Source organism: Onychomys torridus, chromosome 23, assembly GCF_903995425.1.
Source record: "Onychomys torridus chromosome 23, mOncTor1.1, whole genome shotgun sequence".
Classification (NCBI taxonomy): domain Eukaryota; kingdom Metazoa; phylum Chordata; class Mammalia; order Rodentia; family Cricetidae; genus Onychomys; species Onychomys torridus.
The window spans coordinates 3,918,272-3,935,673 of NC_050465.1; the positions used below are offsets into that span (position 1 = coordinate 3,918,272).

General features: G+C 45.3%; 1 protein-coding gene across 1 annotated transcript in view; it reads left to right on the forward strand.

Annotated features, from left to right (window-relative positions):
• Positions 1-961: 961 nt before the first annotated feature.
• The window catches only part of Trpm8 (transient receptor potential cation channel subfamily M member 8), a 75,444-nt gene continuing 59,003 nt past the window's right edge, over positions 962-17,402 (forward strand). Inside the window, exons 1-8 of the mRNA XM_036173395.1 lie at positions 962-1,025; positions 1,123-1,244; positions 3,910-3,983; positions 8,221-8,377; positions 9,199-9,376; positions 12,397-12,569; positions 14,571-14,745; positions 16,243-16,310. Of these exons, the coding sequence (XP_036029288.1) occupies positions 1,128-1,244; positions 3,910-3,983; positions 8,221-8,377; positions 9,199-9,376; positions 12,397-12,569; positions 14,571-14,745; positions 16,243-16,310 (942 nt within the window). The 5' untranslated portion in view covers positions 962-1,025; positions 1,123-1,127. The remainder of the gene's footprint in view (positions 1,026-1,122; positions 1,245-3,909; positions 3,984-8,220; positions 8,378-9,198; positions 9,377-12,396; positions 12,570-14,570; positions 14,746-16,242; positions 16,311-17,402) is intronic.

Here is a 17,402-nt window from a genome sequence, read left to right on the forward strand (position 1 = left end):
TGGTTTTACAGTAATGTATGTGAAGTACCTATTAATACTCTGGGTGGCTCTTTGAAATGCCTGGTAGGGGAGAAGTAAAAGAGATGCTTAATGCTTTAACCAGTTTGGGCTGTGCACGCTGAGTGGATTCTAGGAGAATTCCCAAGATCTGTGGCTCAGGGAGTAGGGGGCAGTCCAGGATGCATGTGGTCCCCAGAGGAGAAGACAGTGAGGCGTATGAGTAGAGATTTTGTTCTAGAAATGTCCCATTTGCTGCATTTACAGATCACATGGTCTGGGTTTTGTCTGGAGTTTGGGATGCAGGTCAGAGTTTAGGAGACACGAGGGAATGGGTCTCCGGCAGCAGAGATGAGTGTCTTCAAGTGAGATGAAGAGCGAGGAAGAGCGAGGATAACAAGGGCCCCTCAAGACAGATGACCTTCCCTGATGCCCACACATACCAGCTTCAGAGTTTCAGGGAGACCTGGGGCGTGTGACCTACAGGCCTTGCTTGATTTGGATCAGACCCAAGATCCTGTCTCCACAGTGGCAATGAGCTGACTGATACATGATGCCAGCCAGAGGCCAGCGAGCTGGTTCAGCAAGTGAAATACTTGCCACACAAGCCTGAGGTCCCGAGTTCAGTTCTTGGAATGCATTGTGGAAGGGAAGAACCTACCTCCTTAAGTTGGCCTCTGACCTCCACATGTGCCCTGGAATGTGAATGCTTACGGGGCGGGGGGGGGGGGGGAGATATTTTTATACATTTTTTTAATGTTAGGCATTCCACATTCATCAACCAAGTAGACAATTAGTGCAAACGCAGTGGATGGTACTGTGGGGCGGGTCACCCAAGTTTGTCTCAGGAATGCTGTAGTCATAAAATGCCGTGCCTGTTGCTACCATGAGGTGGCAGCACTGAGGCATGAGGAATGGGAGAGGACACAGCGCTGAAGGGCAGAAATGCCTGCTGAGTCCCAGAGGATGAAATAGGTGCAGGGTAGACAATGCAGGTGAGCCAGATGGAACATAGACCACTGCCCACGGTAAGGAAAGGAGAGTGGCAGGAAGGGGCAGCAGGACACATGCTTCCAGGGAAGTCCTTTTACTGTGTGTAACCTGCTCGTTCTCCAATTTCCACAGGCAAGATGTCCTTCGAGGGAGCCAGGCTCAGCATGAGGAGCCGCAGGAACGGGACCCTGGGCAGCACCCGGACCCTGTACTCCAGTGTGTCTCGGAGCACCGACGTGTCCTACAGTGACAGTGTAAGTCCGCACTGAGGCCACTTGACGACGTTAGGGTTATTTAGTGACTGATTGGCCGTCTTTAAAAAGATAATCTCTTGTGTCCTAATTAGTATTTGTTTTATGAGTTATATTTTTGTAGAATGTAGAAGCATGTTCATTGCTGTATTGTATTTCAAGCATTTCTCTTTTAAGATGGCAATCATTTTAATAAGCCATTAGGAAAAATTTTAAACACCGTGTTTCTTAAATAATTTTTTATGGTAAAATTTGAGGATTTTATACAAGTTTATACATATTTATATCATCTCTGTTTGTTCCCTTTTCCCCTCCAACCTCTCCTGTGTACCCCCCCACAACACCTTATTGAATCCCTGACCTCTTCTTCTATATTGATGTGTGTGTGTGTGTGTCTGTGTGTGTGTGTGTGTGTGACACCTATTGAGTCTAATTAGTGTTGATACTTTATTTGCATGGATTGCCCTCCCCCCAGCAGCCATTGATGCCTGTAGCTCTTCATCTAGGGGTGAGGCTTTATGAAATTTTCCTTCATCTGTGGTGGCATGTTTATTAGTGTGGACTTTTCAGGTCTTGTGCAGGCAGCCACATTGTTGAGTTCATGGGAGCAACATCTCTGTCCTGTTCAGAAGACATCATCATGCAGATGACATCCTGGACTTCTGGTTCCTACAGAAAGTGTGTCTTCAGAGGGAGTTTTCTTTTAGCAATCAATTATTTTAAAAATTATTACCCTCTCTTCCAGGATCATTCCTTATTTCCTACAGCTATTGAGTTTCTGCCCTCTATGTTAGGAACACTCAAAATCATCTAAGTGGATAAATATTCTGTTGAGGAAAACTGGGCAGCACAGAGTTTCCAGTGCTTTTTATGCGGAGAAGCATAGGAACTGTGTGTATCCTAAGTTTTGTTGAGGAGTACACATAGAAGAAATGTAGCTTCCAAGCTTCCAGAAACCATCACCATGACTACCTGGGAGCCACCTCCAGCCTGAGAAGCAAAATGCTTCAAAGTGCCCATGTGACATCCCTCAATGCCCCTGCCAGGGGTGTCTTCTCTCCTGTCACAGGCCTGTCCTGAGTTGTGTGTTACCTGGTCCTTGTGTCATGTGTTGCTGGCTTTGTCCCTGTTTGAAACAAGTGTGCTTGTGCTCCACAAGTGTTCTTCTGTGAGCTTTTTAGTTTCTCACTAACACTACTCTTTAGGGGACAGCAGCTGTATCTGCTATGTGGAACTCCACTACAGGATTCTATTTACACAGTCTCAAATAGACTCATATTTGGGTTTCTGGCTTTGGATGTTGGAAGCTACGTTACCCAGTGCTCTTGGATGTGTATACTGGGTCTATCTGGGGGAAAAATGTCCTTTGTGTTGAGGACTGGTAGTTGAAGGTGGAATGTCTCCTTTAATAGGTCTGCGTTTAAACAAGGAGATTTATGGAGCCACTCATGTTCAAAGCATGAGAAAGGAGGCAAGGGTCCCCAGTGGCTGATACCAGAGAACTTGTCAGTGCAGGAGTTGGGGGTACATGGTGAACTCCATCCAGGAGAGGAACCCCAATTTTGTAGTACTTACCTGGTGCTGGCTGTGCTGTAGGAGACAAGAAGTTAGGACTGGCTTCAGAGCTAGCCTGTCTTGTGAGGCCACCAATGGGGGATGTGGTCTGAGGACTTCAGCTGCCAGCCCCTGATGACTTGCAATTGACTGGGGTTTCTGGGGAAGGGAACCCCCTAACAGCCCTGCTTCATCAGGGCTAGACATCTCTGAGGATGGAGCTCCATGAATTGAGAGAGTACAGGTGGCTCATGGGAAACCCTTCTCTCCACGGGTCTTCAGAGAAATGGCTTCATGTGCAATTGTCCTGAGTAGTACCACCTTCACCTTCCTCCTCATCTGCAGTGGCTGTCAATGGTCATTTTAAGTTTTGTTGATCTGGTGGATGTAAAGTGGCCTCTCCACATGGGTGAGCTTTTCATGTGTTTATGGCTTTCCTGTGGGCTCCTTTTTTTCATATCTGCTCTGTCTCTAGCTGTTTTCCCATTGGACCATCTGCTGTGCTTTTGTTGACTGACAGCCCTTTTGTATCTTGGTCACTATTTATCATACCTAACTATTGCCAGTTCTCTCATTGTGAGGAATGTGTTTTCAAATGTCTTGCTCTGCCAGTATAAGAGGCATCTTTGGCTTATAAAGGCTTGGGCTGGTTCTTAGGACTAGATCCCAGTTATGCTTAACCACCTTACCCACAGTAGAATAAAGACAAACGTAGGACATTTTGGAAAACATCTCCTTTTTAAAAACTAGCAGAAGAGGAATGGAAATATGCATCGATAGTTTTTTCTAATTCCAAACTATCATCCAACACTTCTGTTCCCTGGTAACTGTGAAGAGAGAAAAACATTGTGTGTGTGTTTGTGTGTGTGTGTGTGTGTGTGTTGCCATTTATACACAAGACAACTCTAAGTAACTACTTTTGGAAACATTTTCATTTAGTTAAACAGTTTAAATGTATGTGTCACTAAAAATAAACCCAGAGTACACTAAGGGAAACAAAAAGGATGCCATGATGACCTTTGAAGGCAGGCTAGGACATAGATAGTGTTCATTAATGCCAGCAGATAAGAGAACAGATAAGTAATATACTACTCCATATTGTTTTTCTTCACAGGATTTGGTGGATTTTATTCAGGCAAACTTTAAAAAACGAGAATGTGTCTTCTTTACCAGAGACTCCAAGGCCATGTAAGCTACAGATTTCTTCCAGATTTGCTTCTGTGTTTCAGAGTCCACTGTCGCTGACTGTTAGTACAGTGAGCAGACACCTAGGAGTTCATTACGGGAGGTGGTTGCATCTCAAATGTCCCCGATGGCGTGTGATTGAGATGGATTTGACATGCCTGTGGGATTTCCTGGTTTGGTCCTTCCCTGTCGTCCTTTAGCTTGGGCAATACTGCAGTTGGTGAAGTCACTGAGAGGGACTGTCACCCCCTCCAGTACTCCCATGAGCCTGGGGGTCCACCCCGGTTGTTGCTCAACACATTACAGGCAGTTCCACACACCTGCTCCTACACTATCTGAATGTCCCTTCTTCCCAACGGTGTCCTTGGGGCATCTCTTCTAAATGAGTGCTCCCCTGCTCTAATTCCCCTGTGTTTGGGGGATCAGCTGGCTACAAAAGAGGCCCACAAGCCCAACACAAAGAGGGTCTTTCATAACGTTAATGAGCAGGTGAGAAAATGAATGGGTTCTATCCTGTATGATATAAAATGAGAGACTCAAATGAAGTGGCAAGAAATCCTGATACCCCCATTTTGTTGTTACTTGATAAACTAGAGGACACAGGTCATAGATAACTGCTGTGACCCTGGGGTTGGCATGCATGCGCTAAGCCCAGGTGGATGTCTGTCTGAGTGGTCCCTGGAGGAGGAGGATGGAACTTCTCCTCTGCTGGGCATCTTTGAGACATTGTGTAGCCTAGCAGCTACTTACTAACACTCTTAAAGTGGGATTCCCACAGATCTGGTTTGTTCTCTTCGGCTCTTGCTTCCTTGTCCATGTTGAGTCCTGGTACTCTGTCTACAATCATAGCTCTGTGCAACAATACTGTCTTGGTATCAGTGCTGTCAACATGGCAGCGCCACATGACTACTGATCCTTTGAAATGTGGCTAGTGTCACGAAGGAATTCATTTACAAGCCTTAATTATTCTTAGTTAAACTACAAAATCAAATAACCACACATGGCTCATGGCCACAATAGAGATGAGTGTAACTCTGTGGGATTCAGAACTTTGGTTCTGAGGTTTAGAATTAGGACGCCAGAGTCCCCCCCAATCCTTTCCAGCTCTCCTCTCTGCTATCCCTACCCCTCCTCCACATGTCTATACTCCCAGTTCTTTTCTGGCAAGCCCTTTTCCCTGTTTCTAAACAATTCATGCATATTGGTTCTGGGAGGGCTCCAGCCCATAAAGGAGCCAGACAACTTTTTTTTTTTTTTTTTTTTTTTTTTTTTTTTTTTTTTGTCAAAAGGTCATTTAAGATGTACCCCTATCCCTAGCAGGGAAAAGGGCTCAGGAGTCTATCTTCAGCTGTAACAAGGACAAGTGGGACATATGCTATCCTACTGTGAGCTTGGGAGGCTGGAGACTTGTGCCAAAGGAGGCGGCAGTGACAGAGCAGAGACAGGAACATGGGAAGCAGCCTTGTCCCAGGAAGTCCCCCGGGACTTGGTAAGAGAAAGGCTTGCAGAAGTGGCTCAGCCCCAGCAGACGCCTTTTTCCTTGGCTAAGCTGGGTGAAGCTCCCTGGGGGCTGTGCAAACAGAGGCAAGATCCTGCCAGAGGGATGCAACAGGATCTAGTCTGTAGCTCCATCTTTATAATTAAAAAATATTTAATATTTTCACAGATACTTTGAATCAGGACAGTTCTCACACTCTGCAGTCATTAGGGGTTTCTGTTAAAGAATTCAATGAGTTGAACTGAAAAGAGGGGACTTGCTGTGAGGAGTCAGGAATGCCACCTAACAGTAGGCTGTGGCTGGGTCCCTCAAGCAGTTTGAAGCTGTGACTAGGTTTATGGGGACTCAGAAAGTCCTATCTGCCCCTTTTATCTCTACTCCTTCCTGCACCCACTTCCTCCTTCTTTCTTAGCACCCACAGGACTTCTGTGTGACCTGGGGAAGAGGAGGACAGATCTTCTGGTCCTAATTCTGATTTTGTTCCCAAATTTCCAAGAAAGTGACCCCAATGTCAAAAGTGTCCCTGGGCCTGTTGATTGTGAGCAGATGCTCAGGATTTTGGTGCATAAACAAGGTCACCTTGATGCAACTGTGCAGATGTGTTGGGGAGCAATAACAGTCTCTTCAGGACCTACATCAAGTGTGTGCTCCCCAGCAGGGGCCTGCAAGAGGAAGCAACAGCCATAGTTTCTGGATGACAGCAGGTGCTTGTGAGGATTCCCAATGAGATGCCTTTGCTCCTCATGATAGTCTCTCCCTTGGATGGCTTTGGTGGCTAGTCTGGCCTCAATACTTCACATGAAGTGATAATAACAGAGAAGCGCTGGGCCCCTGGAATGCAGCTGAGGTCACTGCTTCCTGGCAGTAGAAACAGGCGGTTTGGTTTGGCCACAGGTCATCTACTTCTGGAGTGGTCATGATGCTTGCCTACTGAGCTGTGAACTTCTGTTGACTGTTTAGGAGTCACAGAAACATATCTCAACCTCATCACCTCATAAATGAAAATATGACCGATCTACTGCCAGACAGCATTCTTGCCCTACATTTTGCTATATGCCAGACAAACTCAACAGTGATGAAGACCTTGAAACATAGAGCTTCCTCTGGTATATGACAGTTGTGTGTATGCATCCTTGTATCTTGGAAGGAAAACCAAAATATCTACTTTACACAAATCATTGAGAATGGTTGCAGACATAAATTATTTACAGTGAGACCAATCAATGTCATTCCTATTTGCTCATCCATTCACACAGTACTTGCTAGATGTCATTATATTTTTGGATAGAGAATATAAAGTATAGAATCCAGCCAGAAACAAGACATTCTCAATTGACTTATCTTTATCTGGCTCAGCCTGTTGTGGGAATCTTTGCTCCAGGATCACCTTGTATGGTGGACTGAGTGTGTAGGGCAAAAGGATGCTAGAAGTGTCCCCATACCCTGGAAATGGTCCACATTTGGGTCATATGCTCTATTGTGAGAGTGGAGACACTGGTGACATTGATCCTCTTAGCCTTGGGCAAAGGATCTAAAATAGGACATTGGACTTTTGGTCATCCATGATGATGCTGGATGACATTGTCCGGCTCCGTTGTTTCTTTGCTCTGCCCTGGACTGTTGGACTGGTCAAACATGGACTGTATTTGCAGCTGTTTTTGCCGCACCTTCCCTTCTTTTTGGTTGTCAGTCCTTCGTTGTTCCTTGACGTGCATGCACGCACCACCCTGAGCTGCAGGGCTCCTTGGCAGAGCATGTGCTGTGCACCAGGCTCACTTGATGCTTTGCACTGTTCTAGGCAGGAGAGGGAGTTCCTGGGTGAGGAGTTCCCCCAAAAGGAGGCATTTGGTTGGATCCTCCATGTTCTTTGCCAGATTTGTACTTAACCACTCCAGAGGACACAGAGCATCTTAAGGGCAGGGAATCACATCAGTTTCAGCTTGGGATGTTGCAGATGTTATTTTGCATAAGCAGTGCTTTCAGATGCTTGTTGAATGATTACGGAGTATTGTAGAAGGAGAAGATAGGCTTTACTACTTACTGTGTGTCTTTTTCTCCTCTTTCAGTTTCCTGTCATCCATATGTGTCACCTAGTAGACAGTTAATATTGAATTCTGTTGCGCTCCCAACGGGAAGAGCTAATGCTCACTGTGACAGTTTTCCTTGTCTAGGCCAAACTATTATTAGCCCAGAGTCATCTAAGCACTTCTTATCTGGTAGAGAAAGGTGGTTTCTAAGCTCTGGAGAACTTTGGGCCTGTGCCAGGAGACAATGTCTTCCCCATGAGTGCAGCTCATGGAAAGAAGTTACCTCTCCTCAGAAGAGCATGACTTGCTGGGCATCTGGTGAGGTTGGCACTAAAGCACTAATGCCTGCGTGTTCCTGGGCTCCACGTGAGAAGCAGAGTAAAGGGTTCCCAGATTCCTGAGTTCCACCTCTTACCAACTTCGTGGCTTCTCGCATGCCTAATGTGCTCCATGAGGGCAGGACTCTGCTTTCTGCGTCTCTGCTCCCAGCGCAGGGCAAGCCCATTGGCAAACAGATACTTAGCAATGGGAACAAAACACCAAACTAGTTTCTAGACAATCAACCGAGATGAGGGAACTGGTCTGGGAATATGAGACGGTGATAGAATTTCCTCTTGTGTTGGTTTAAGTTTATAGTGCATAGTTTATCCTAAGATGTGACAAGCCATTTAAGTAGATGGAAATCTGTTGCTTTCTCCAAACATGGCCGACTCAGGGAGAGCATATGCAAGTGTGGCTATGCCCAGAGCCAGCACATTGAAGGCACCCAGATCAACCAAAATGAGAAATGGAACTACAAGAAACATACCAAGGAGTTTCCGACAGACGCCTTTGGTGACATTCAGTTTGAGTCTCTGGGGAAGAAAGGCAAGGTAAGCAAGCACCTGCGTCCTGCTTTACTATATGTGCTAAGAGCTTGGGCTGCCTTAATTTCCTTGAGTTGTCCAGGAGCATGGGGGTGGGGGGATGGGTAATTACCAACAATCGTTGTAGGAGAAGGACAAGTTGTGAAAGTCAAAGGACAGTGACTAGATTGTGCTTGGTCAGAAAACTCAGTAGTTAACGATGATGTCCTGACTGGAGCTATAGTCTAGTCATGTCATGGGTCCCTGTGACATCTGCTGAGCCTAACTGTTAGAGGATCGGAGAATACTTTGGTGAGTAGTCCCTTTAGTTTGGGACATCGTTCCTGAGGGTATTCTGTAGCTCCAACTAAGGTGACAATTCTTCATATCCATGAGTTTTACAAGGATCTTTCCATTAGAAACTCATCTTCCCCAAGTGTTCCCATGCTGTTTCAGTGATAGCTTAGTCCATGGGCTGGATGACTGGACCTTGACCCATGAGTCCCCAAGCTATGTCCTCATGGTCCCTGGGCACACCTAGTTCCACCCACTGTCTGGGGCTCTGATTCATGCTGGTTCAGTGACTCTCCCCCACAGGCTGCCCATCTCTTTGGCTCATCCAGGTGTGCCAAGATGGCAGTTTGAGGACCCCTTCATTGTCTCTTGCTTACCCTACTTCCAATACCTCAAAGACCAGGTGGAGTTTCAGGATCTCCATCTGGTTTGTGGAAGAGGCCCTGGTAGCAGCCTTGCCTAGGACACCCTGTCCCATGCCCCAGGAGCAGGCAGCCACCCAACACCCCAGGGCAGAGCACACAGACCTGGTGCTTTTTATCTTGCCCCCACAGTATATCCGCTTATCCTGTGACACGGACTCCGAAACCCTGTATGAACTGCTGACCCAGCACTGGCACCTCAAAACACCCAACCTGGTCATTTCGGTGACTGGTGGTGCCAAAAACTTCGCTTTGAAGCCACGCATGCGCAAGATCTTCAGCCGGCTGATTTACATCGCACAATCTAAAGGTACGCAGGCACCGAGAGAATGTCCAGGGATCATTATTCCTAGTCTGCACTTCATCTTGGGTGCAAAGGACAAAGTTGTCACTTTCCTGCAGAATCCAGGTGCTCCTAGAACTATGTGCATCTCTGTGGGTATATGCACATGGGTGCAAGTACCTGCAGAGTCCAGAAGAGGGCGTTGGAGCTGTAGATACAGGCAGTTGTGAACTTCCCTTTGGGTACTGGGTATTGAACCCTGGTCCTCAATAAGAGCAATATGTATTCATAATGGCTGAGCCATCTCTCCAGCCTGGAGAAATATAGTTATTTTATTATTATAAATAAAATTCTCAGGTAGGTGGAAAGATAAGATGTTCTGGTTGGCAGATTTACAGAGTAACTCTCAGTTGGCGTTAAGGAGGTTACCTTGATTACAAAAAGAATATCTCCCAGTAGTTTTATTTCATTATTTACACATATAAAATTTTAGCCAGAATATTCTAGTAAATCAAAAAGGGCATTTTGATAAGATTTCTCTTTAATCTTGGAGACCACTGATGTACTTTTGGAGCAGAGGCTGCAGGATAGGTTGTAAGGATTGTGTAGTTGTATGACCCAGATAATAGTCGCTTTGACTTCATATATTCAACTTAGTATATTCTCTCTTTTTACTTTTTGTATTTTAAAAACTTTCAAGCATTACAGAAACGTTTCAAGAGTAATATGATAAACATAGGTGCATGCTTCTAGATTTACTGATGGCTGGAATTTTTACATTTGTCTTCTAATGTTTTATGAATATTCATGAACTAGGGTTTGGGGCAAAATGATTTGAGTAGACTGAGACATCATGGCTCTTAGCCCCAAATTCACTGCATGCATCTCCTAAGAGGAGGGACGTGCCCTTATGTAGACTCCAGTGCAATTTTCCAGCCTAGGGCAGGGACAGTTCACACTGACGGAGACTAATAGTCATTGTGCCCCTTAATGACCTTTCTGAGGAAGAAACTTTTTCTCCTTTTGGGTTCCAAAGTCCCGTAACCTTTCACCTTCCTGGGTTCTTGCATCAGCAATAGTTCTCAGCCTTTCGTCCGACACCATATGCTGATGAGCACACATCAATAGCTCTGCAGATCTCAGCTTAGGTTTGGCTGATGTCTTTCTCATTAAGTGAGTTCAGTTTGCCTGAACTTAGCATTTCTGAAACTTCTTTTGCAAATGGGGCATTGACGGACAGAACTGGGGAAACACACTTCATCTTAGATCTGAATTTCCCAGTGTACATCCAAGGTTGTTGTAGGCCCTGGGAATAACGTAGAAGAAAACACACGAAGGTCCCCGGCATTGGGACCAGCAAGATGGCTAAGCAGGTAAAGGTGCTTCCCATCAAGGCTGACAACCTGAGTCGATGCCTGGAACCCACAAGATGGGAGAGAACTGACTGAAAGCTGTACTCTGACCTACACACATGCTGTAGCAGATACTCAAGCACATGTGTACACACACATATGCATACACACATACATACACACATGTACACACATATACACACATAAACATATGTACACACACATACGCATACACATGTACATGCATGTTGACACACACATACACACACAGGTACACACATACATACATACCCCCTCCACACACACACACGTACACACAATGTGAACAGAATAAATGTCCTTGGCCTGGAAGACAGCTGATTTCTAACTAGCTTAGCAAGGTAGACTATCAGTCTAGCCAGAGCAAAGAAATGATACTCCAGAGTTCTTGGTGTTGGTCATGTCCAGTTACCTTGTTTTAAGAAGGAATGCTGAGAACTGGCTTAAGGAATCAGGTTTGAACCTTCTAAGGGCCACACTGTAAGTACTGTCAGGTCTTCGATGTGAGAGGTGACCGATGACCTAGGTCAAAGACGGCAAGGAAATCAGACAACGAGACAGGCAGCAAAGAAAGGTCTTCCTAACAACTAGAGAGGAGGGCTGCCTCGGGATTCGCTAGAGTCGGTAAAGAGTGACTTCTCAGGGTGGGGACTGCCCTAAGGATGGAGAGTGTCCTCCAAGTGTGGACTGCCCTAAGGATGGAGAGTGTCCTCCAAGTGGGGAGTGCCCTAAGGATGGAGAGTGTCCTCCAAGTGGGGAGTGCCCTAAGGATGGAGAGTGTCCTCCAAGTGGGGAGTACCCTAAGGATGGAGAGTGTCCTCCAAGTGGGGAGTGCCCTAAGGATGGAGAGTGTCCTCCAAGTGGGGAGTGCCCTAAGGATGGAGAGTGTCCTCCAAGTGGGGAGTGCCCTAAGGATGGAGAGTGTCCTCCAAGTGTGGACTGCCCTAAGGATGGAGAGTGTCCTCCAAGTGGGGACTGCCCTAAGGATGGAGAGTGTCTTCAAGATGGAGAGTGGGGGAGTCACACTATTGTCGTTTCCATTGTACCAAATATTCGTGTTGTTGTTTGGTGCTAGGGATTGAACCCATGGTCTGACATGTGCTCGTAAAACACTCTATCTCTGAGCTACAGCCCAAGCCTGTAGATCTTTTGTTTCTTTTATTTTGCACTCTGCAACATGCTTGGCATTGAGAAGATCATCGGATATATAAACCTTTAATAAAAATATGCAAAGTTGTGGGAAGCAGAGTTGCTGGGGCTAGGAAGGGCTGCTCTGTTCTGAGCAGCTTGAGGTCTGGAGAGAGAGCACATGGCCATCTTTGGATGCTCTGCCCAGCTCACTTACAGGCTCGGGCCAGGCATTCACTGTTCATGAAAGCATTCCCCTGGAGACTCATGAGTCCACCTTCTATACCGGTTAAGAATGCGTATCTAGAACGGGGCCCAGAACTTGTGCTTTCTGGTACGTGCCTCTCAGGAGCCCTTGATGAACTGGGACCCTCTTCTTGTTTGCCACGTGGTCCCATCCCATAGTCCAGCTCTCAGTGCAGACAGAATCTTAGAGTCATGGCAGGAAGGTTTCCTTAGGAGTCTGGAAACAGGAGGAAACCTTACTCAGTATCAGGTGATGTTCAGCTTCCCCGCCTTCATCCACAGGAGCCTGGATTCTCACAGGAGGCACTCATTACGGTCTGATGAAGTACATAGGAGAAGTGGTGAGAGACAACACCATCAGCAGGAATTCAGAAGAGAACATCGTGGCCATTGGCATAGCGGCATGGGGCATGGTCTCCAACAGGGACACCCTCATCAGAAACTGCAATGATGAGGTACTGGTGGGGCAGGAGGTCTGCAAGGTTCTGTGGGAGAGAGACCAGGGCAATGGCTATGGCCTGAGTGCTGGGGCTCTGTGATGGAGCCAGATCGTGGGAAAGCCTGTCTTAGAACAGCCTATGGACCTCAGCAGTCAAAAAAACAAGGGGGAGGGGGCATACTTAAAGGACTCAAGTGGAGGTATTTTGTCATTAACATCCATCCCCAGAAAGCTCATGTTAGATTTGGGCCTATTGTTTTTATAATTTATGATCCAAATCCATCTCAAAGGGGCTCACTTGTGGGTGCAATCCTGCACTGCTGTGCTAGATTCTTGAGAGTTCAAATCCACTATTGTTCTCTATCCTTAAGCCAGTAAGAAGAAGGTTGTGAGACCCACACCACCAAATGTTTCTTGAGAACTGATTGAGAAGGTAGCAGACCCCCTCCAATCATGTCCAGAATGCACTGTAGACATATGATATCATATGTGTCAAGCGTGATGATTTGGAAACAGTGAGAAACTCTCCAAGTCCTACTCAGATTTGGGCTAGATGTTCAGAAATTTAAATTTAATGCACACCTTATTCTATCTGTGGCTCACATACATTTAGATGGTAAATGTTAAGGGATATGGTTTTAAGAAAACATGTTTCACTTTCTTGTCTCTGTCACCATTTTTGAGGCTAAGAAGAGACACAGGAACCTAAGAGTCATATCTGTGTTCTTCCCAGAACACTGTTTAGACATGTACCAGGAGTATAAAAACGATTTATAGCAAAGTCCAACAATTACCTTAATAAATTTGTCCCTAGAGTACTTAATATTGGGGCAAAGATGTTCGTTAAAGTATTTCTATAATAATCAAGAATTGATATAAGTCTAGATATCTAGCAATATTTGTGACTAGATATTTATTATTAGATATTATAATCTAGTAATATTTATTGCTAAAGAGGGAAGTCCAGACAAATTACCACCCAAGTGAAGAATAACCCTAGAAGTAGGAAAATACTACTTCTGAAGATGTTTTGACAGCATGGAAATGCTTATAAGTATGAAATTATGAACCACACAGATATATGCATAGAAAATAACTAACTGCACATAAAATCTTGATGACAACAACCCGTGGCTCTTAGAATTAAGTATAATTTACATTTTCATTTATGTGCTACAGTCTTCATTTCTGTAGAAGACATAGTTTTTAGAGGCTTAAATTATACTGCTAGGGCTAGAGAGATGGCTCAGAGGTTAAGAGCACTGACTGCTCTTCCAGAGGTCCTGAGTTCAATTCTCAGCAACCACATTGTGGCTCACAACCATCTGTAATGAGATCTGGTGCCCTCCTCTGACCTGCAGACATACATGTAGGCAGAACACTGTATACATAATAAATAAATCTTTTTAAAAAATTATAATGCTAGTTTTTATTTGTTTTTTATTTGTGATGACAATTTTCAGTGACATCATGGTTTTGCCATAAACTCTTGTAATATTGTGGTTGGCTTCCTGGTTTCTCTATTATTTTCCTGGGTGCCAGTGTTTGGTCTTCTGTATGAAACAACGTGTTCATAATAATCGTGTTGGCCACATCTTCTGATACAGGCTCACAGGGTTCTCTATAGCTCTCATTGCTATGGGGTGGAACAGGATGGAGGCTCAGCCAACCTGAAAAGACAAGGCGACTGTTTGAAACACTTATTGCACTACATTTTAGATCTGCTTCAGAGAATGTTCTTAGCTTTCATCATCTGTTTTTTTTTTTAAATCTTTGATCAGTATTTTATTTTTGAGTCATGAGAGCATTATATGCGTATGAAAAAGATGCACAGCTCTCCTTCTCCGTTTTCAGTCCACCCTAAGCTGTTCATCACCATGTTTTCCCACTTAAACTAGTGTTCCTTGTCAGAACAGTTGCAAGAGGACACACATAATAAACACAAGTTCTCTAACTTTGGTAGGGTCGTGATAGTGTCACCCTGCATCTCAAAATCAAGTGTCCCTGTGCTTTGCAGGGCTATTTCTCGGCTCAATACATCATGGATGACTTCAAGAGAGACCCTCTATACATCCTAGACAACAACCACACTCACTTGCTGTTGGTGGACAATGGATGTCACGGACACCCCACGGTGGAAGCCAAGCTGCGGAATCAGCTGGAGAAGTACATCTCTGAGCGGACCAGTCAAGGTCAGCAGTTAGGAACCGGGAGGCCAGCCATGCATGGCTGTTGTGGTGACTGCTGGGGCTAGCCATCTTGATTCAGTGTCTTCTCTGCTAAAGAGGAGCTTATATTTCTCCTCTTTCTTCAGCAACCCTGGAGTGCCTCTCCCAGGGTCACTGACATGTCCTTCAGTGTGCTGAAGGCAGTGACAGATACCTTCTTGCATTCATTCATTTAGGAAGCCTGCTGGCTTTTTTCTATAGGCATCTGGAACAAGTGAAGCCCCTAATGGACAAATATGTGTTTAAGAAGCAATGCAGTTGTAGATGATTGAAAAACAAACAAACAAACAAACAAACAAACAAACAAACAAATAAATAAAAGGGAAGGAAACAGACATGACTGCTCCTAGGTATGGTGGAGGGGAAGTTTAGTATAGATATGTGGGAGAGTGTAGCCAGAGGCAGAGACATCTGGGAGAGTCCAAAGTGGACATGACCGACTGAGCTGGGCCCTGTGGGTAGAAGGGGAGGGGGGAGACAGAGGGAGAGAGAGAGGAACAGAGTGTAGCCATCAAGAGGGCAGAAGTACAAAGCGTGGAAGGTAACCAAATGTCTGGGTTATTTAGGGAGGAGCCTCTGGGGGAAGGGTAGCCCAGCACAGCCCCTGGGCTGGAGAGTTCAGGGTAAAGATCTGGGTATGCCAGCCATTCTCTGAAACAGGTAGGGACTGAGAGATGCTGGGAGAACATGGCAGCCAGTGTCAGTGTTGATATGTTAAATAGGCAGCTCAGCCATTTGACCTGGGTTTGAGACTCAACAGTAGGGTTGTTAAGAAGCCACCTAGTGTCACAACTGGATGGCTAGTTAATGTTTTAAGTTTGGCTCCTCCTATGCACTACCAGAATAGAATCACCTAAAACATTGGTTTTGCAGAAACTGGCTGTAAGACCTTATCTGCTAAGCTGCACAAGTCTTCCTTTCCTGTGGGCAGGATGCTGAGAGGTGTCCTGCTTTGGAGCAAGGTTGTCCTGTGGTGTAGTGATAGACTGCTTCCCAGGACATTGTTTTCTCAATTGTTTTCCCTTCAACTAAGATATAGCTTGGGAAGCTATTTATAGATGCACTAAGCTCCATTGAGAGAATGCCTCATTATGCAAATTTACCACCCGTTTAAGAAAACCTGGGATTATACAAATGAGGGAGAGAATAAGAGCCAACTTCAACCCAGTCTAATCAGACCCACAAATGTTGCTGAAGCACCGACTTTAGCATTTCAAAAAGCAGTGACAAATGGCAGTACTACCCATGCCACACTGCTGATGGTCTGGTGCATAGGGATTCCTTCCTTGTGATCTGTCAGCTCAGGGTCAGGGTCACACTGACCTGTTATTACCAAGCAGTTATTACCCATTCCTTGAGCTCTCCTATCAGATGCTCCTCCCATCTCCTGCCCCATCCCACTTCCTGCCACACCCACTCCTCAAGGCGGAATCCGGAACAGACTTTGCTCTTGTTTTACAGATTCCAACTATGGTGGTAAGATCCCCATCGTGTGTTTTGCTCAAGGAGGTGGAAGAGAGACTTTGAAAGTGAGTTCTGGCTTGGTTTTCTGAAAGGCTGGTCTACAGGCTTACCCAATAACTGCATTTCCCCCCACTCCCTGACACCTCCCCACCCCAATCTTTTGGGTTTGTCTAATCATTGGAAGCTACATTTCCAGTTAGTGTATAAAATGGGTCTCACGTGACCTGTTCACACATGGTTATCCTTGTACTTTCCTCATGTTTAGTAAACTGCCCCCTCCCCATTTCTTCAGTCTCTTCTTTGCTTCCCCACACAGTCCGCTCTCCCTTCGTGTGTGTGTGTGTGTGTGTGTGTGTGTGTGTGTGTGTGTGTGTGTGTGTGTGAAGTCTAGATTCTGCATACAAGAGGAAATACTATTTGTCTTTTCTTATTCAACACTATTATACACAGTTCCACCAATTTCTCTACAAATGATAAGGCTTCATTTTTTTTTTTTAAATGGATAACACTCCCCTGTGTACACATCCAATACTTTATCCCTCCATCTCTTGGGTGGCTTGTCTGGTTATATATCTTAGCTGTTGTGAACAGTACCCTAGAGATCATGGGCATGCTGATGTCTCTAGTGCCTGCTGACTTAGGTCTGTCCCTTTGGGTGTGTACTCATGAGAGCTACGCTAGATCATATGGTTGTCTGCTTTTGATTGTATTTTGAGGTCCTTCTGTATTTATTCCTGTAGTGACTTCACTAATTTAAATTCCTGTAGTGATTGCACTAATTTAAATTCCCACCGGAAGTGTGTAAGGATTGCTTTCCCTGGCACCTTCACTGGTGTTTGGTCGCTTCATTTCTTGATGCTGGTCAGTCTGATAGCACTGAGATGGACTCTCAAGGTGGTTCTCATTTGTGTTTTCCTAATGGCTAAGGATGTTAAACATACTTCCTTTCTTTTTTTTTTTTTGCCATTTGTATTTTTTCTTTTGAGGACCATCTGTTGAATTTGTTATGCCTAGGTGGCAAGACCCCCAAGCAAGACCACCACAGAGCTATTATCCAATGCAAGCACACAGAGGTTTTTATTAACAAAACAAGCAAGCTTGGTCCCCCACCCTACATCCAACACAGCCAGTGGAGGAGGATGATCCCGAGCACTCAC